This window comes from Papaver somniferum, chromosome 7, assembly GCF_003573695.1.
Source record: "Papaver somniferum cultivar HN1 chromosome 7, ASM357369v1, whole genome shotgun sequence".
NCBI lineage: Eukaryota > Viridiplantae > Streptophyta > Magnoliopsida > Ranunculales > Papaveraceae > Papaver > Papaver somniferum.
Genome location: NC_039364.1, coordinates 218,640,943 through 218,662,972, shown reverse-complemented (window position 1 = coordinate 218,662,972; position 22,030 = coordinate 218,640,943). Strand labels below are relative to the sequence as shown.

The window sequence follows — 22,030 nt, the reverse complement described above, 5'->3', positions numbered from 1 at the left end:
GACATAGAGTAGATAGACTTTTGAGTGATATATGAGTTCAAGTCTCGACATACCTTTTGTTGATGAAGTTCCACAAGATCCTTTTAGTAGTTCTTCGTCTACAATCGATGAACGTCGTGAAGTCTAATGCTCAACTACACTTTCTATCCTAATCCGAGAATTAGCTATAAGTATACTAGAAATCAAGACTGTTAGAGCATTGCTCGATCGAACTCGCATGCGTTGCTATCTCAAGCATGTTTTTCAATGTTAGTGATCAAAACTATAAGCCTTGATTTCTAATCTACTATATCTAAGGACTCGGACTAGGATAGAAAGAGTAGTTGAGCTCAAGAACTCCATGGAAATCATCATACAAGAAGAAGGACTACTCAAGGAACTAGTGGATCTTCATCGACTAAAAGGTATGTGGAGACTTGAACTTATCTATCACTCAAAAGTCTATTTTTCTCCTATCTTGAGACAAAAGTCATTTTGCTATATAGACTTAGATTTTACACATTCGCTATTTCGAGCCGAGTTTATCTCGCCTATATGCTTCTCAAAATATGTGTTGGTAAGCTTTCACTATAACCAGGTTCATCTTTACCTAGTGACGAAAGTCATGACAAGTTTCAATCACTTTGGAAATTGCTTACTTTGACGAAAAATAGTTTGTGAATAACAACTATAGAGTATCAACGTCCTCTAAGAATGTTCCAATGATTAAAATGAGAGTTTAGATTATATAACCATTAGAGGATATAAGCATTATTGTGGAAACACATATATGTATAAGTCCTTATTCCTTGAACCGAAGTTTGTGAACTTTGTTGATCAAGAGAACCGGCAAGGTGACGTGAGCCAAGTCCGCGAACTCAGTCCGCGAACTGGCGGAAGTTCTTGTCCCGAGAATTTCTGTTGGAGTTTGTGAACTCCGTATGGGAACTTAAGTCCGCGAACCCAGTCCGCAAACTTGAGTAGGTTATATCTAAAAACGATGTTTGTGAACTTATTCTTAAATAAAAAATGCAAACCGTGGCTATATAGTTCATGAACCAATTCGAGTGAATCAAATCGTTTTTGCTTTGATTGTGTCTTGTGTAGTTACATAAGATTTCCTTGCAATTGAACAACTCTCTAACTAGTTCATTTGAGTCACTTGAGTTAGTTATGGTGAAGAAGAATATGTTTGATATGAAAGTGATCATATGGCTAACCGTTTGGTTGACTATTGTTGAACCAACAAATGTACAAGTTTTAGTACGGTTACACAAGCCTAGAAACGTGCATTTCATTTGTGTGTAACAAGCTAGTTTTCAATCTAACCGTTGAAAGATATTAGCTTGAATCTAAATTAGGTTTTCATCTAACGGTGAATACTGAATGCTTTGTTACCAAGCTAACATTGATTGCAAACCCTGATTTGAAAGACTATATAAGGGAGAACTCTAGCAACTGGGAAAACTAATCCTCACACCTTGTGTGTGATACTAGTTGTGCTAATCTAGAGTCGATTCTCCTTTAACTTTTAGTTTCTTCTTCTAAACCAGGTTAACGACTTAAATACTTCATTGGGATTATGAAGCCAGACTGATACTACTTTCTTGTAGTTGCGTGATCTGATCTTGTTGTTTTTATCGTACGAGTACAATTGTAATAATTGGCTTGAGATTGATATCTCCGATAGGCAAGATATAAAAGAAATCTCAAACACTTCCTCTCATCGTTTGTGATTCCACAATATATTTTTTAGCTGCGTCGACTAAGATTATTGTGAGGTGATTGATAATACTAAGCTGTTCTTCGGGAATATAAGTCCGGTTTATCAATTGGTTCCTTTTCACCTTGATTTATCAAAAGACAGAACAAAACTCGTAGGTATATTCGTGGGAGACAGATTTATCTATTACCGTAGACTTTTCTGTGTGATACAGATTTGTTTATTAAAGTCTTCGACTTTGGGTCGTAGCAACTCTTAGTTGTGGGTGAGATCAGCTAAGGGAATCAAGTACGTAGTATCCTGCTGGGATCAGAGACATAGGAGCATAACTGTACCTTGGATCAGTGTGAGATTGATTGGGGTTCAACTACAGTCCAGACCGAAGTTAATTTGGAGTAAGTTAGTGTATGTAGCGGCTTAATATAGTGTGTGTTCAATCTGGACTAGGTCCCGGGGTTTTTATGCATTTGCGGTTTCCTCGTTAACAAAATTCTGGTGTCTGTGTTATTTCTTTTCCGCATTATATTTTGTTATATAATTGAAATACCACAGGTTGTGCGTTGTTCAATCAATTAGAATATCCGACCTTTTGGTTGTTGATTTAAATTGATTGACACTTGGATATTGGTCTTTGGTACCATCCAAGTTATCTCTCTAGTATTTTATAAAGACTCGCAGATTTTTATTTGCTTGAGTATATATCAAATCGAGAGATTGGGATATAAACACTTTGATATACTTTTATCTAGATTGAGTTTGACTTCCTAGTTGATTTTCTAGAAAGTATATTGGAGTTTGTCCATACATATTGCTAAACGAAATATTGGGTGTGGTTGTTGTACCCCCACTTTTTCAATTGGTATCAGAGCAGGTAAACACGTTCAAGACCTCAAAAGTCTGTGTTTGTAGCAATCTGACTCTATGGAGAGAGGTGTTATCTCAATTAACGTACCACCAGTCTTCGATGGCTCTAATTACTTATGGTGGAAAATTGTTATGCGAGCTTTTCTTCAAGCACGTGATTTTCAATCATGGGTATATGTTGTTAATGGTTATAATGCTCCAGTCGTGGCAGTTGGAGAAGTAAACGTTCCCAAGCCTATTGGTGAATACACCCCTGCCGAGATAAATGCTGCAAACCAAAATTCCGACGGTTTGAATGTCATTATACATGCCATTGCCCCAAATCTTCAGCACCATGTGTCAAATTTCACGAGGTCTAAAGATGCGTGGGATATCTTAGAAACCGTATTCGAAGGTAACTCCAGTGAAAAGGAAGCTAGGCTTCAAAACCTTAATTCTGATTGGGAAAACCTTCGTATGGCAGATGAAGAAACATTTGATGAGTTTAATCACAAAGTGTCTGAAATTGTTAATGCATCTTTTGCATTGGGTAAGACTATTCCTGAAAAGGACATTGTGATGAAAATTCTCAGATCACTGCCATCTAGATACGACTCTAAGAATCATGCCATCGTTGAGGGAAATAACCTTGATAATCTCTCCAGAAATATGCTGGTTTGGAAGCTTAAGATCTTTGATCACGAACGTTCATCCAAAACTAAGGATGTTGCGTTCAAAGCACAAAAGGATACTAAATTACTTGATAAGAGTAAAAAAGTGTATATCTCTGAATATGATCACTCTGAGACAGATTCATCAGATGAAGATCTTGACAAGTCAGTCTCGATGATCACAAGACAGTTTAGGGATCTTTTATTGAAGAGAAGTAAACGCTTCTCCAGAGATAAGCCTAAAGCATCAGTTAAACCTCATAATCGTATTCCTCCTAAAAACAGGGAAACAGATGAAACTGATGATGAGGATATGCCTCAGTGCTTTAAGTGTAAGGGATTTGGTCATTTTGCAAACGAGTGCCCAAATCGTAGAAAATACACCGGGAACAAAGGTCTTGCTGCAACTCTTGATGAAACGTCTGACAACTATGATTCCAATGAATACGAGAAATCAAGTGTTGCACTTCTTGGTGAAAATATTGATTTTGATAACTGTAGCAATACATACATCAATCTCAATAATCTTTTAGAAGAAAACCCAACTAATCTGGAAGAAAAAATTGACCAATTTCTTGGAAACTCTGGTTGTAATGTTTCAGGTTCCACCATGTGTCTAGCTGCGTGCAGATCTCAGAAGCCTGACTTTTATCCTGGTTTGACGTGCTCACATTGTTCTTTAAAGGGTCATGAACTTTCAAGGTGTTACAAGTACAAACACCAATTGAGGCACGTCAACAAACTTCAACGAAGAGAAAATCAACTAGCAAATAAGCTTAAACTTGCTCAGAAGACCGTTGAGGTACGTAAAATCTTATCTTCATCTAAGAAGTTAGTTTCCAAGGATAAACCAAGACCATTAGAGAAGAGAGTATGGTCGAATCGTTTTGATAGACATAGGTCTGTGGATTCCTCTCAAGAGGAAAATGGTGGACAAATTGTTGTTCACCGCAACGCAACTTGATTGTGTTGTTTTGAAAATCTTGTCTCATGTGCCTGATCAAAAGAGACAATGATTTTGTACCGCTCAGGCTTTAGGAAAAGTTTTCTTTCTTCTTTTCTTAGTTTTTGTTCTTCCTTGTCTATCAACAAAGGGGGTTATTATCGACAATTCTACTCTTTATAGGGTTGTGAGTTGGACGTGTACGAACCTGTTTAAAGGCTTCAAAACCCTACATTCTTTTTCCTTCCTCAAAACCTCTTTTTATCTCAAGACTACTTGTTGAGTTCAATTTGTGATTTCCTCTCACATACTCATTCGTATGGATACTCCAAGCATGATGTCTTCTGATGGAAAAGATGTTAATATGATTGTTAAGCCATCAATCATGAAGGAAAAAGATAAATCTCCATTACCTCCTACCTTGAAAAGAAAAAAAAGGAATGTGAGGAAGCCAAGAGCCATTCCTTCAAACTCTCAGAAGTTTTCTGGTGTTCTTGAAGAGTTGAAGGAGATGCGAAAGGAGATTCAACAAATAAAGGCTTTTGTGTATAAGACTCATGAGATTCAAAAGGCCCTGGTTCGACAACATCAGCCGACAAGGTTTATTGATATAAAATCCTACCTTAATGAACCTTATGTCCCAATGGTTGTTGACGACAACGAGTTCGGGGACGATAAAGAATTCTTCAAAGGTCTTATTGCCTAGTAAATCTTCTATTTTCTTGTTTTTTGTTAGAAGAATAACTAGAGTTTGGAATAGCCATTATTGTGATTACACATAGCTATGTCCAACGTTTTCATCTTCTTGTTTTTAGATTTATTGGTTTAAATTCTAAATTTGTTTGGAAGATGAATTTTGCAGTATTAATCTTTATGGTTTTATATATTGCAAATTTGTTATGGGATATTGTGTTTACGTCCGTGAACTATGATTGTCCTATACCTTGTCAAAAGTAAAGTCTTTCGTATGTCGATATGCATGTATTGATAAAAGAATGAATAGACTTTTGACAAATACAAAAGTTAAGCCTATTATGTCAATTATTGATGGAATATAGGTTAAAATATTTTGTTTACAAGGATTATGTCTATTGAATGTCGGTATGCGAATAGTGATGGGAAATAGAATGAATCCTTGTGTATTCCGCAGTATTGATCTTCCCTGATCCATATTTTATGTATTACTGTGAGGCTCCGTAAAGTGTCTTATGTTGAGCATTTAACGACCAAGTTGATTATTTTTATGATTAGCTATGTTGTTGTTCCGTGAGGTACTTTATGTCAAGCATATTCAACTAAATTAATCATCTTGTTTGGTTATTTAGTTGTTTCTCCATAAGTTTTCTTATGTTGAGCATGACCAATTAAATTGATTACTTTTGTGATTAGTTTGGTTGTGTATTTCGATTAGATTAATTATGGGTTCTCTTGTGATTAATCTAATTGTATGTTTTTAAGTCTCCATAAGTTCACTTATGTTGAGCATTTGTCGATTAAATTAATCATGGATTCTCTTGTGGTTAGTTTAATTGAATATGTTTGGATTCAAATTCATACTTGTATGTGATTTGTTATGTCCAAAGAAATCATTCTTTTCCTTCGAAATTAAGGTCGCTCTTGTTGTTCTTTCGGGAATGACATTTTATGGGGGAGAGTTCTTAATTTAACTTGTGCTTAATTGCCAAATCTTTGTGGGGAGTGCGGATGTAGAATATTATAGGGGTTACCTTGTATCTTTACAAACTCCTTGATGAATGCATTTATCCTTGGCTTTATGATTGCATCTAAATAAGATGATATATTTTTGCTTTCTTTTGGTCAAGAAATGTCTCTTTCGAAACTTTCATTAGGATCCCGTTCTTGTACCTTTGCCAATTTTATTGACAAAAAGGGGGAGAATTAATATGTAGTTCACACTACAAATACATATGGTTTTTCGGATCATTATGTAAGAGGGAGTGGTTTCCATGTGAGATGGAGTATTGACTTAGGGGGAGTGATACATATCACCATAGTATTGTTGTTGAAGTTGTGATACAATTGAACTTTGACGCTGTGTAATGATACTATGACACTGTATAACAATGATTGAGAACTCTTTTTTCTCGCTGTTATAGCTATGGATTTTCAACAACGATGATGCTGAACTTATAACCTTTGGGATCATTGGAGTACTTGGAAGTGACGAAGATTTCAAGTAATGTTGAAGATTAGGCGTATGGAATAGGAGCTATAAAAGTTAATTTATTTATTTTTTGTATTCCATATGTATTGATAGTTTTGTCACTAAAATTGACAAAGGGGGAGATTGTTAGAGCATTGCTCGGTCGAACTCGCATGCGTTGCTATCTCAAGCATGTTTGTCAATGTTAGTGATCAAAACTATGAGTCTTGATTTCTAGTATACTATAGCTAAGGTCTCAGACTAGGATAGAAAGTGTAGTTGAGCTCAAGAACTCCATGGCAATCATCATACAAGACGAAGGACTACTCAAGGAACCGGTGGATCTTCATCGACTAAAAGTTATGTGGAGACTTGAACTTATCTATCACTCAAAAGTCTATTTATCTCCTATCTTGAAACAAAAGTCGTTTTGCTATATAGACTTAGATTTTACACATTTGCTATTTCGAGCCGAGTTTATCTCGCCTATCTATTTCTCGAAATATGTGTTGGTAAGATTTCGCTTTAACCAAGTTCATCTTTACCTAGTGACGAAAGTCATGACAAGTTTCAATCACTTTGGAAATTGCTTACTTTGACGAAAAATAGTTTGTGAATAACAACTATAGAATATCAACGTCCTCTAAGAATGTTCCAATGATTGAAATGAGAGTTTAGATTATATAACCATTGGAGGATATAAGCATTGTTGTGGAAACACATATATGTATAAGTCCTTATTCATTGAACCGAAGTTTGCGAACTTTGTTGATCAAGAGAACCGGCATGGTGGCGTGAGCCAAGTCCGCGAACTGGCGGAAGTTCTTGTCCCGAGAATTTCTGTTGGAGTTTGTGAACTCCGTCCGGGAACTTAAGTCCGCGAACCCAGTCCGCAAACTTGAGTAGGTTATATCTAAAAACGATGTTTGTGAACTTATTCTTATATAAAATAAGGAACGCAAATGCAAACCGTGGCTATATAGTTCATGAACCGATTCGAGTGAATCAAATCGTTTTTGCTTCGATTGTGTTTTGTGTAGTTACATAAGATTTCCTTGCAATTGAACAACTCTCTAACTAGTTCATTTAAGTCACTTGAGTTAGTTATGGTGAAGAAGAATATGGTTGATATGAAAGTGATCATATGGCTAACCATTTGGTTGGCTATTGTTGAACCAAAAAATGTACAAGTTTGGGTACGGTTACACAAGCCTAGAAACGTGCATTTCATTTGTGTGTACCAAGCTAGTTTTCAATCTAACGGTTGAAAGATATTAGCTTGAATCTAAATCAGGTTTTCATCTAACGGTGAATATTGAATGCTTTATTACCAAGCTAACATTGATTGCAAACCCTGATTTGAAAGACTATATAAGGGAGAACTCTAGCAACTGGGAAACCTAATCCCCAAACCTTGTGTGTGATACTAGTTGTGCTAAGCTAGAGTCGATTCTCCTTTAACTTTTAGTTTCTTCTTATAAACCAGGTTAACGACTTAAAGACTTCATTGGGATTGTGAAGCCAGACTGATATTACTTTATCGTAGTTGCGTGATCTGATCTTGATGTTTCTATCGTACGAGTACAATTGTAATAATTGGCTTGAGATTGATATCTCCGATAGGAAAGATATAAAAGAAATCACAAACACTTCATCTCATCGTTTGTGATTCCATAATATCTTTTTCGCTGCGTCGACTAGGATTATTGTGAGGTGATTGATAATACTAGGTTGTGAATGTTACATTTGTAAGCTTGAGAAAATACCGCAAACCAGATCCGAAATCAGGGGAAATGTTAGATGTACATTAGCTGTCATCCACTATGTAAACACCTATATAAAGAGAAAGGCAAGAGAGAGAAAGGAGATAGATAATCAGAAAGAGAGACACACTTTAGGAGAGGATACATTATGTAGAGAGAGAAAGTAGAATTGGTTGTATTATTTTTATCTCCTTCTTCCTCCTCCTTCAAGAACCTAGATCTCCAAATACTCATTAATGGAGTCTCCATGTAATCAAGATTTAATTACAAATAATCATATTAAAACCTAACCCCGTGGATGTAGATCAAATTGATCGAACCACGTAAACCTTGTGTCTCTTTACAATTTTAGCATTCTTATCATCATTTTTATGTTTAGATCTACAAATTATTACAAGGGGTGTGTTGTAGGATTTCCTGCAACTATAAGGTTGTTCTTCGGGAATATAAGTACGGTTAATCAATTGGTTCTTGTTCACCTTGATTTATCAAAAGACGGAACAAAACTCGTAGGTATATTCGTGGGAGACGGATTTATCTATTACCGTAGACTTTTCTGTGTGATACAGATTTGTTTATTAAAGTCTTCGACTTTGGGTCGTAGCAACTCTTAGTTGTGGGTGAGATCAGCTAAGGGAATCAAGTACGTAGTATCCTGCTGGGATCAGAGACGTAGGAGCATAACTGTACCTTGGATCAGTGTGAGATTGATTGGGGTTCAACTACAGTCCAAACCGAAGTTAATTTGGAGTAGGTTAGTGTATGTAGCAGCTTAATACAGTGTGTTTTCAATCTGGACTAGGTACCAGGGTTTTTCTGCATTTGCGGTTTTTTCTTCAACAAAATTCTGGTGTCTGTCTTATTTCTTTACCGCATTATATTTTGTTATATAATTGAAATATCACAGGTTGTGCGTTGTTCAATCAATTAGAATATTCGACCTTTTGGTTGTTGATTTAAATTGATTGACATTTGGATATTGGTCTTTGGTACCATCCAAGTTATCTCTCTAGTATTTTATAAAGACTCGGAGATTTCTATTTGCTTGAGTATATATCAAATCGAGAGATTGAGATATAAACTCTTTGATATACTTTTTATCTAGTTTGAGTCTGACTATGTAGTTGATTCTCTAGAAAGTATATTGGAGTTTGTCCATACAGATTTCTAAGCGAAATATTGGGTGTGGTTGTTGTACCCCCACTTTTTCAAAGACTTATAGTTTTATCAACTAAACTTGACAAACAAACTTGAGATATCAACGCTTGTGAGTTCGACCGAGCAGTGCTCTAACAATCTACCCCTTTGTTAATTTTTGTGACAAAACTATGAATACATATGGATTACAAAATAAATAAACTTTGTAGCTTCTCATCCAAATGCTTGATTTCCTTGGTTCTTCAACATTACTCGAAATCTTCATCACTTCCAAGTACTCCAGTGATTCTGAACGTGTTCAACTTAGCATCATAGTTGTTGAAGATCCGTAGCTATAACAATGAGAAAACAGTAGCTCTCAATCATTGTTATACAGTGTCATAGTATTATTACATAGCATCAAAGTCCAATTGTATCACAACTTTGACAACAATACTATGGTGATATTATCACTCCCCCTTAGTCAATACTTCATCTCACAATGAAAACCACCCCCCTTATATAATGATCTGTAAATCATATGTATTTGTACTGTGAATTACACATTAATTCTCCCCCTTTTTGTCAATATAAATTGGCAAAGGTACGAAAAATAGTGGGATCATAATGAAATTCTCATAGAGATACTTCATGACTAAAATAGAACATATAAACTTTGTTTCGATGATTTCACATAGTCGAAACTTAGTGTATTCATCAAAGAGTTTATAAAGAGACAAGAAAACTCCTACAATATTCCACAACCACACTCCCCCATTAAATGTCATTCCCGAAAGAACAACAAGAGCGACCTTACTTTCACAAGAAAAGAAGGGTTTCATTGGAGATTAACAAATCACATGAAACATGAATTTGTATCCAAAAAACTCAATTAAATAAACCACAAGAGAACTCATGATTAATTTAATCGGAAATGCTCAAAATAAGAGAACTTATGGAGCCACAGAGTACTTTCACATAGAAGTGGATCATGGAAAGACCAATACTGCGGAATATACAAAGATTCATTCTATTTTTCATCAATATTTGCATAAAGACATATAATAGACTTAATCTTTGCAATAAAAAGTTCATCCTATCTTCATCAATATTTGCATAATGACATAATAGGCTTAACTTTTGACAAAAATTCAGTCAAACTTCTTATGGATTAAACACATTTAGCAGTTTAATTGAAAGATAAAATCATTCAAGGCTAAAATACCATAAAAATTATTACAGCCATTAAGAATAACAGTTTTAATAAGTTCAACATAAGAAGTTCAACAGAAATATCATAAGAAAGAGTTTGACATATCAATATGAAGAAACAAAAGACACTAATCCAGATTGCGATAAAAATCCTCAATAATCTTATATATTGGTTCAACTAAGTCTGGATGAACTGTCACAGCATGAGCCAACTGTCTCTCCAAACACTCATTCCTTTGAAGAAGAAGAAGAAGAGCAACTTCAGGATTGGCAGGTTTCTTCATTTTGTTATTGTCTGTCTGACTCAAGAGAGATTGAGTACCAACACGAGTTCCAAGCTGAGAAATATTAAATTGACTACATATTCGGCTGATGAGACATGAAAGACCAAGGTTTTTATTTTGTGAAACCATGTGAATCACTTGACGAACAATCAATCCACAAAAATCAACCTCTTCACCAAAAAAAAAGATGGTTAACCAACTCAGCCAGAGTTCTGCTCCAGAGATTTTTGTCGAGCGTACTGGGAATTAAGTTAGCCACAACCAGCTTACCAAAAATCTTCAAATGAAAGCTTATATTGTCCACGGGGAGTTTGCTTTCTATCCATGGCACATTCTTTTCTAGGAGCAATTCAGACAACTGATTCTTATTTGGCCTTTGACCTTTTGGTTGAGGAACAACAAAAGAATGATGTAAAGGAAAGTTTAATAACTCATCTATAACGCCACGGTTAACCTCAAACAATGTTCCTTTGACCATAGTCTTGAAGCAGCAGTTGGTATTGTTAGGTGCATGAAGATTAGCATAAAATTCACAGGTGATCTCAGGATATGATTCTCCCAGACCCTTACGAATATCACCCCACAAAAACTGGTTCATAAACATGTGAAAATCAGGTTCCTGAACCGACCGATCATATGCCATTTCCATGACAAAATGACCACTAAAGAGTTTGTTATATTTGTCCCTGGTAGTAATATTGATAAAACTAATTTGACGACTAGCATAAAAGTAAGGTTGTTGAACGTCCATGCCAAAATCATCATCACTAACAACCATCCTCCTATTTGAACTAGTATTAGTACCCGAACTCTCACCACGATTCAATCTTTTCCTAGGAGCCATAGAAACCAAAAAAAAAGAAGAAGAAGAACTTACCAAGTACGTGAACTGTCGTTAATGGTGAAGCTCCGGAACCAGAGAATTTGAAGAAATAAGGATAGGACCGTCGAATGATTTCGTGTTGCCAACACAAAGGTACAGAGAACACCCAAAAAAAATTGACGTTATAGAGATTGGGAGTATACGAACTCTTGGGTTTTCTTTTTCATAGTCAGACTGTAGGGAGGAAGAGGTGAAAAGAACACAATGAGTTCTTCCTATTTTATATGTCATATGGTGGTATATGGACCGTCAAAAACACGTTCTGGAACATGGTTCAAACACGTAATGGTTATGACACAAGGGTATGTGAACCGCACGTGTGCGATAAGGACTCGTTTGTTTTTTGAAACATCATATTTTTATTAAACAAACTATGTAAACGGAATTGGAGCAAAGCTCAACAACCCTCTAACGAGCACTCATTGTGAACACAAGAGAAGAACAGCCTTGCACACCATGACACCAAAAGAGAGTTTCTTTCCAACAACTCTTATAACTTCCACTATTGAGAGAAACCCAAGGGACTGTTTTTAAAAGTTTGTCAAAGAACTTAAAAAGATCACAAGATAATTTGTGTTTCAAATTTCTTCGTTTACGACTTATAACACACAGTCTCTGCAGATAATATTCAGTACTGCACATGGAAACTCTTTTGATAGAAAGAGACATCCTGACTTGCTTACTAAAGAGGGCAGTACCATTATCTTGAGAAGATGTATCAGGGTTTGAACACTGAACTGATTCATGCTTTGAGGTGACACAGTCAGAAGACTGAGATTTAAACTCCTCTTGTAATTCGTTTAGTTTGCTATAACTAATTGAATTACCCAAATGAAGAGTATTGCATTTAATGATTAGTAAATCAAGATCAACCTCAACATGAAAATTATTCAGCATAACTTGATTTATCTTGTCAAGAGATTCTTATTCTTTCTGGAGGTATAACTCAACATCAAGAGATAAGCTTTCAAGTTTCTTTTCAATCCCTGAAAACACTTCAAGGGATTTTAAACCTGGTGGAGGCTTAGATAGAACTTCTTCTACAAATTTTATTAAATCAGTCATGGAAGAGAATTATGAAATCCCTGGATCTGGTGGCGCATTTATTGAGATAGCATTACTGTCCATAGAGTCAGATTGTTACAAACACAGACGTATGAGGTCTTAAACGTGTTTTCCTGCTCTGATACCAATTGAAAAAGCGGGGGTCTAACAACCTCACCCAATATTTCGTTTAGGCAATCTGTATGGACCAACTCCAATATAATTCCAAGAGAATCAACTAGACAGTTAGACTCAATCAATGGAAATATATCCAAGAGTTGTATCTATGTTTCACAATGTAATCAGTAAATCAAACAAATAGAAATTCGCGAGCCTAATTATTATGTGAAACAACTTGAACGGTACCGAAGACCAATGTTCAAGTGTCAATCAATTTATATCAACAACCAAAGGTTGATTGAACTACGCACAACCTGTGATATTTCAATTATATAAACAAATATAATGCGAAAAAACAAATAACACAAACACCAGAAATTTTGTTAACGAGGAAACCGCAAATACAGAAAAACCCTGGGACGTAGTCCAGATTTGAACACCACACTATATTAAGCCGCTACAGACACTAGCCTACTCCAAGTTAACTTCGACTGGAATGTAGTTGAGCCCTAACCAATCTCACACTGATCAAGGTACAGTCGCATTCCTTACGCCTCTGAATCCCAGCAGGACTCCGCCCACTTGATTCCATTAGCTGATCTCACCCACAACTTAGATTTGCTACGACCCAAAGTCGAAGACTTGATAAACCAATCTGTCTCACACAAAAAAGTATATTGAATATATAAATTTGTCTCCCACATAAATACCTAGAACTTTTGTTCCGTCTTTTGATAAATCAAGGTGAACAGGAACCAATTGATAAACCGGACTTATATTCCCGAAGAACAGCCTAGTAATATCAATCACCTCACAATAATCTTAATCGTATGGTAGCGAAACAAGATATTGTTGAATCACAAACGATGAGACGAAGATGTTTGTGACTACTTTTTATCTTGCCTATCGGAGATTAAATCTCGAGAAAATCTTAGAGAAAATAATACTTAATACGATAGAAAACAGAAATATCAGAACACGCAACTACAGAGAAAATAGTTGGGTCTGGCTTCACAATCCCAATGAAGTCATCAAGTCGTTAACCTACATGGTTTTGGGGAAAACATAAGGTTAAAGGAGAATCGACTCTAGTCGCAACTAATATCACACATGAGGTGTGGGAATTAGGTTTCCCAGTTGCTAGAGTTCTCCCTTATATGTCTTCAAATCAGGGTTTGCAATCAATGTTACCTTGGTAACAAAGCATTCAATATTCACTGTTAGATGAAAACCTGATTAGACTCAAGCTAATATCTTTCAACTATTAGATCGAACTTAGCTTGTTACACACAAATGAAAAGTGACTACATTTAGATATAAGTAACCGTACCTAAACGTGTACACCTTGTTAGCTCAACAATAGTTAACCGAAGTTATCCGTATGAACACTTTTATATCAACCGTATTCATCTTAACCATAACTAGTTAAAATGACTCAAATGAAACTAGTTATAGAGTTGTTCAATTATTTATATTCTCATAGAAGTATACAAGACACAATTGAAGCAAAATCGATTTTGATTCACTCGAATCAATTCATGAATATTATAGCCACGGTTCGCAAAAGATTGCATTCCTTAATATATAAATGTATTAGTTAATGAACAAACCGATTTTAGAACATAACCTACTCAAGTATGCAAACGGGTACGCATACCTAAGTGGTCGGACTAAGTTTGGGTTCACCAGTATGGGAACGGGTACACATACCTTCCAAACTCAGTTGAATTTCTGGACATGAACTTTACGCCAGTACGCATACGGGTATGCGTACTAAGTTCCCAGACTTTCATTAAACCAACCAGTACATATATGGGTATGCATACTATGGTTCCCGGACTTGGAATAACTTACAACATTTAGCATACAAGTACGAATACTATGCTATACCCAATCATGGTTAATAGTTCTAAACTCCCATTTCGATCATTGAAACATTCTTAGAAGACGACAATAGATGTCTCACACAAACTATTAGCTTCAAAGCAATTTTCAAGTGATTGAATGATCAATACGAAACATTCTGATTCTACATCAAATGGCTGTCTCATACAAATCATGTAAGATGTTACCTGGCGATTTTCACATGATCATCTTTTGACTTTCGTCAAGAATATAAGATGAACTTGGTTAAAGCGAAAGCTTACCAACACATATTTCGAGAAATATTTAAGCGAGTTAAACTCAGCTCGAAATATCAAATGTGTATAATCGAAGTCTATATAGCTATACGACTTTTGTCTCAAATAGGAGATAGAGTAGATAGACTTTTGAGTGATAGATGAGTTCAAGTCTCCACATGCCTTTTGTTGATGAAGTTCCACAAGCTCCCCTTAGTAGTTCTTCGTATTCAATCGATGAAGGTCGTGAAGTCTAATGCTCAACTACACTTTCTATCCTAATCCGAGACTTAGGTATAAGTAGACTAGAAATCAAGACTTATAGTTTTGGAAACTAAACTTGACAAACAAACTTGAGATAGCAGCGCTTGCGATTTCGACCGAGCAGTGCTCTAACAATATGTGGATTATGGAGACTAAAACTTATCTATCACTCAGAAGTCCATTCTATTCTATCTTCTAACGAGACTAAGTAGTATAGTTATATAGACTTTTACATTATACACATTTGATATTTCGAGCCGAGTTTATCTCGCTTATCTATTTCTCGAAAGATTTTTGAAAGATTTTTGCTTTAGCTATGTTCATCGTATTCTTGACGAGTTTAGTTGGAAACAATTTATTTGTTGGAAACTAAATATTAAGTCAAAAGATGATCATGCGAAAATTACCTTGAACATCTTATATGATTTGTGTGAGACAGTCATTTGATGTTATCTTGGGAAGTTTCGTATTGATCATCGATCACTTGAAAATTACTTGAGGATAATGGTATGTGTGAGATTACCATTATCGTCTTCTAAGGATGTTTCAATGATTGATGTGAGAGTTTAGAACGATTACCCATGTCTGGATACAACACGGTATGCATATCCTGTATGCGAATCATATTGTGATGATTCAGGTCTGGAACTCTTATTTGCATACCTAATATGCGAAAGGATTTACCTGAGAAGGTCTGGAACTCTTGTTTACGTACCTAGTATGCGAACAGGTTTACCTGAGTTGGGTCCAGAACAGTTGTTCATGAACCAGGTTTGCGAACGGATTTACTAGGACAAGGTCCTGAGCTGCTGTTCGCGTACCAATTTTGCGAACTCAGTGGTTAAATTCTAAAATCGGCTATGTATGATTCTCATACTCATGAACTAAAACATTTATGATTTAAGGAATGCAAACTAGCTTTGCAAACCGTGGCTTAATGTTCATGAATTGATTCTTGTACTTTGTACGATTATGAATCAATCCGATTTTGTTTCAATTTGTTCATATATATTTCTATGAGATAGTGAACAATTGAACAAATTTATTTGAAGCACAATTAGATTCATTTGATTATCTTTCATGCTGATTAATCATCGTATTTGATCTAGAAGTGTTAGATGAATATGATTAAGACAAAAGTGTTCATATAGCTAACTTAGGTTAACTATTAATGAGCCAACTCAATATACACGTTTAGGTACGGTTACCCATATCTAAATATACGTATATTTCATTTGTGTGTAACAAGTTAAGACCATCTAACGGTGGAGATTAAATGCTTAATTTCTAAGCAGACTTAGCTTGAATCTTAAATGAGGATTTCATCTAACGGTGAATATTGAATGCTTCGTTACTAAGCTATTTTAGCTTTAATTATAAGCAACCCTGATTGAAAGAATATATAAGGGAGAACTCTAGCAACTGGAAAACATAGTCCCGACACTTTCCTGTGTCCTAGTTGCAAACTAGAGTCGATTCTCCTTTAACCTAGGTTTTTCTAAAACCATATTAGGTTAACGACTTGAAGACTTCATTTGGGATTCGTGAAGCCAGATACAACTGTTTTCTCTGTAGTTGCGTATTCTGATCTTACTTGTGCTATCATATTGAGTTTATCTTCTCTAATATTTAGTCGAGATTTATCTCCGATAGGTATGATATAAAAAATAATCACAATAGTTCTTCGTTTCAGACTCTTGTCATTCCGCAATAACTTTTTTTGTTAATCAGTTGGGTTATTGTGAGGTGATTGATATTTCTAGGCTGCTCTTCGGGAGTATAAGACCGGATTATCAATCGGTTCCTGTTCACCTTGATTTTATCAAAAGACGGAACAAAAACCGAATAAATAATAGACATATATGTGGGACACAGATTTGTGTCATGTACCTGCTATGCTAATGAGCGGGAGTGCCCATATGTTATTATAGCCTGTAGTTAGCTTAATTAGTGTATACTTGTAACAGGTGGTTGAGATGTAACCACGTGGGGGTTAGTAGATATTTGAGAGAGTGAGTGAGTTATATATTCTCAAGTCTCTATAATGAAACCTTTATCGAATTATGAATCTATTTTGAGTAACATTGTTCTTCAACTGGTTCAATCGAACTAGCAGGCTCTTACCATGAGGTTTGAGAATAAACCCTATTTTATCAATTTCTGATTCAAATCTTGTCATCGTACTCTTGGGTACATGACAATTGGTATCTAGAGACGTTTCGATCGATGGAGGATTTGATGGAAGAGTTCAGTGAAGCCACGCAACTTCAACAGATCTCTGAAATTGCAAATCAACACGAGTTTAAACTGGTAGAAATGAATAAGAAACTTGATAATATTTTAACAAAGGAGTATGTTCAAGAATGGATGGATAAATTTTTTTTCGAAATGGAAATTTCAGTTAGAAGATTATATTGATTCGCGAATTAGTTCAACGTTAAACACTAGTAGTGACTCGTCATCTGATGAAGGAGATACTACTAAATCAAATGGAATTGGAAACCTAATTAGTGGATCTGTTGCTCAACCTTCTGAATCTCAAGATTTTTGCGTAGATGCATCTGAAGAAGCAAAATCGGTTTCTACTTTTATTCGTCCGAATTCTTCTTCTCAAGTTCACAATAATGTTGAATCTCAGAAAGTGAAATCAAATCCTTCCACTGCCGTTGACAAAGAAGACGATGGTTCGACCGATTTTGTGAGTTTTCAGTTGAAAGACATTGACGAAGCTGAAGTGAATCACATCGACAGTACAAATCTTGAAAACTCGAATGGGTTAGCCGTTTTTCACAACAAATTAAACTGTCTGGATTGTTTTCATATTGGTCTTGATGATTCTCGTAGCATATTTGATCGTGGTAAGTATTTTGGAAACTTGATTCTTAGCTTTGGGTTTAAATCATATTTTAGGTTTCTATATTCGATAATTCCTTTATGTGTTCATACTCCTAAAATTCGAGTTGATGGTAAGATGTTTGTTAAAATGCTTCCAATGGATATTGTATGTTTTGAGCATAATTTTTTTTCAATCAACTGCCTACTGGGATATCTTCTCACTGTTGTTTCAAGTCTGCTGATAAAGTATATGATCGTGGAAAAGGGTATTTTAAGTTTGTTGCTGCTTATAAATTTAGTCTTGCCACACATAGTTCTTGTGTGATTGTTCATATTGGGTTGATTTTGATGGATAAGTGCAATAGTAATTGTGTTTCTGTTTACTGGGTGATTCCAAGACATGGATTTCTATCGAAATGGTTTAAAACTGGTAACAATGGTGATAATGGTAGGTTGTTTGCACATATTTCACAAGCCAGTATTATAACAATGAATACTTATTTGTCTCTGTGGATGCATGTGTGAGAATAAGAATGTTAGCAAGTTGTTTCATCAAATGCTTGAGATGTGGGAAGAGGAAAATTTTCTTTTCCAGCTGAAGTTTGTGTTTCCTGATCAGGTGCTTTTGGTTTGTCAGTTTGAGTCTTGGGGTGTTGATTTTTTCCGAATTCTTCAAGGCGTTTTTAAGCCAGCAACTGAATGGATGGGCTTCTCCATTTCAAGTTTACGGCTTACATCTACAACTATTTAGGAATAAGTAATAAAGAATTCTATCCATTCCAACACAGATGGTCTTCTTTCCTGGTATTGTACTCAACACAAACCCTCTTGCTGTCAGCCATGGTCGTCTAAGCTGTGTATGCAGTATCAACCAAAGCGAGGCTATGGGAGGATGTTGATGATACAACTTGTACTCATTGTTCCACATGCTCTAATTGTGTCGAAATTAGTGGACTCCTTGAGATGGACATACAAATTTTATCCAACAGGATTGGAGAATGCTGCAAGTGTGAGTTGGACATTTGCAGTTCTCATGTGGATGACGGAAACTCAGCCCATACTCAGAGTAATTAAATTCCTACAGGTGCTGCTATTGTGTGGATACTTACGGTGGAAATTTCAAATGGTTTCAAATGCAATTCTCGTATATCAAATGAGTGGTACCTTTAACACACCAGCTGGAGTTTCGGGTGTGCAATTCTCTACCATCTCTGGACAAGTACTAGGTTTGTTTATTTCCGCCGTCTTTAGAGGAGATGAAATTAAATTCAGGAAGATGTGTAGTTGGTGGTCATCTCCAACATATCAATATACCTAGGCAGAGTATCCTATTAGGAAAGTGGACTTGTTGGTGGGATCTTGAGGTGGAAATTCAAATTGGTTCCACCTGAATTATGGAGTGTGAGAACTGTTAGCTGGATTAGTAACAATTTTGTCTCAGTTTTCAGCTTTGACGAAAAATGGACTTCTCATTTTGAGAGCCTTGGTGTTGGTCATGTTTACAGTGAGGTTGTGTAGAGAAGTGGCGAGGATAATATTGGTGCACATAGTTTCCCTAATGTTATTGTAGCCATGACTTATGAATGTTTGAGAGGTAGTGCAGGCACACTTCGAAAAGAAAATCCTGTCATGACTGGTTTTTGTCTTTGTGTTATGAGTATCCACTTGGAGTTTTCTGAAGGGTTAAGGAACACTCAGTTCAGCCTCGTGATGTTTCAAGATCCTACTGTGCTGGTACCCTTGATATGGGTCTTATGGAAGAGATACTTCGCAGAAAATGGGGATACTGAGCTTGCTTATGTACAAGTGTGCATATCTATGTGGATCAATATTACAGTTGTTGTGAATCTACAGGAGGCTTACTATCATATTGATGTGACAAGTGGGTGGATGTGTGGAATGCTTAGTAGTCCTATTGTTGCAGTTATTTGTGAACGCACAAGAAGCAGGACCAGTATTATGGTCTTAAGGACCGTTACTAAGAGTGTATACCAAGCCAGCTGTTGTGCAAAGATAGAGTCGCATGTTTTTTGGTAAAATGGCACAAGAAAGTCAAGTTCGACGGCTGATAAGGGTCTTCTTGGCGACAATGGGTTGTTGGGCCTGGTCTTGAAGGTGTGCAAGAGTCTCACCAGGTTATTATTAGCGTTTGTGCTATTGGGCTTCTCATGCATCTTAGAAGGAGATACCACTACTATGTCCTCAACCAGTTTATCCTTGTTACTTCTGCATTGCTCAGGTTATTCATTGGCGTGAGGACTGGTTCTCTGAGTATTTATCACGCAAGCTAATTTTCGTGATTTCCATCCTTGAGGACAAGGATGTTTTCAAGGAGAGTGGAATGTTCATGTACTTGCTAATGAATGGGAGTGCCCATATCTTATTATAGCGTGTAGTTAGCTTAATTAGTGTATACTTGTAACGGGTGGTTGAGATGTAACCACGTGGCGGGTTAGTAGTCGTTAGATATTTGAGAGAGTGAGTGAGTTATATATTCTCAAGTCTCTGTAATGAAACCCTTATCGAATTATGAATTTGTTTTGAGTAACATTGTTTTTCAACTGATTCAATCGAACTAGCAGGCTCTTACCGTGAGGTTTGAGAATAAACCCTATTTTATCAATTCTGATTCAAATCTTGTCATCGTACTTGTTTGTGGGTGAAAACCGTTTCTGCTGATTTCGGTAATTTCGTGTGAGTGCGGGTGAGAAACAAATATAAACCCAAAACAATATATTGCATGGGAGTACTTTTGATTCGAGAGATCAATATGTACAATCCTGGCCTAAACCAAGAAATTGTCGTTCCAGGCGTGCTTCGGTCACAAAGTGAAGGGGAATGCTTGGTCTTAGGGAGGGAAGCGAATAAAGTGTAAAGGCCAGAATAGTTGATTCTGGAAGTGTGGGTATTTTGCGACTTGTATCCGAAAGTTGAATTGGCGAGCTGAATGGAAAGCTACCAGGTGATTTCTGGATGTGTATTGTTCTCCTGACCAAAAACTTGTTTTTTGGTGGAAATAGGTGAAACCTATTTATACAAGTCGTAATAAAACATACCCTGACCTCGTAAGAAGTGGAAGCGGTTGAGTGGTGGAAAAGTGGTAGCGGGTAACGCCTGGAATTGATGTTTCCATAATGAAGATGCGTTTCACCACTTATTTCTTGCCATTACTAACCGCCTCACTCTTATGACACTTTCTTGTAACGGGCGTATTGCACGCCGCACGTTGTAAACCGCCGGATCAATACCCTGATGAGCATCCCCCAGTTTGTGACATGTTTTGATGTGTCGAGTGTTTTCATTGGGAAACGTGTGGCATGTTGCTATGTGCGGCAAGTTAAGATAGAGAGGCTTGCCGGTTCAGTGACGACCTTCGACGACCGAGATTTTGCATCTCAGGAGGAAGGGTAGCCGTTGATCGCGGCTACCTTCCGTTTGGTGGCCAGTGGCGTGGTCGTGGTGCTGGCATGGCTTGCGCATGCCTTTGGCGTGGCCAAATTAGGGTTTGACGCAAACCGTGGAATTTGGCATTGCGGCCAGAAGTTGCCACAGGCTTGGTGGCGAACTTGTACGGCTGAGATCCGCACCTCAGGAGGAAGGGTATCCATTGATTATGTCTACCTTCCGTTGGTGGCCAAAGGCGTGGTAGCGTGGCTGGCATGCGCGTATGGGAAACGTGTCTGGTAAGCGCGTTTGGCATGCGCGTCTGGTAAGCGCGTTTGGCATGCGCGTCTGGTAAACGCGTCTGGCATGCACGTCTGAAATGCGTGTCTGGTAAGCGCGTCTGGCATGCACGTATGGGAAGCGCGTCTGGCATGCGCGTATGGCATGCGCGTCTGGTAAGCGTGTCTGGCATGCGCGTCTGGTAAGCGCGTCTGGCATGTGCGGCATGCGCGTGCGGCATGCTGGCATTTTTGGGAAGCTAGCGCGTTTTTGGGAAGCTAGCGTGTTTTGGGAAGCCAACTTAGTATGGCAACCTTTTTGAGGTCGTGGCAAGTTTTGGAGAAACCCGATTGGTTGACGGGAAGTGGAGCCAGCATGCTAG

The 22,030-nt window shown here is 36.9% G+C and overlaps 1 protein-coding gene across 2 annotated transcripts; it reads left to right on the top strand.

Moving 5' to 3' along the window:
• The first annotated feature begins 17,206 nt into the window (after positions 1-17,206).
• On the top strand, positions 17,207-20,546 carry LOC113299590. 2 transcript variants are annotated; one of them, XM_026548642.1, is made up of 2 exons: positions 17,207-18,008; positions 18,623-20,546. In XM_026548642.1, exons 1-2 carry the CDS (start codon positions 17,504-17,506, stop codon positions 18,625-18,627), a joined length of 510 nt encoding a protein of 169 aa, XP_026404427.1. In that variant the 5' UTR covers positions 17,207-17,503; the 3' UTR covers positions 18,628-20,546. The 2 variants fall into 2 exon arrangements, with proteins under 2 accessions (XP_026404427.1, XP_026404425.1); XM_026548640.1 differs by having other exon boundaries at positions 18,605-20,546.
• The last annotated feature ends 1,484 nt before the right edge of the window (positions 20,547-22,030 follow it).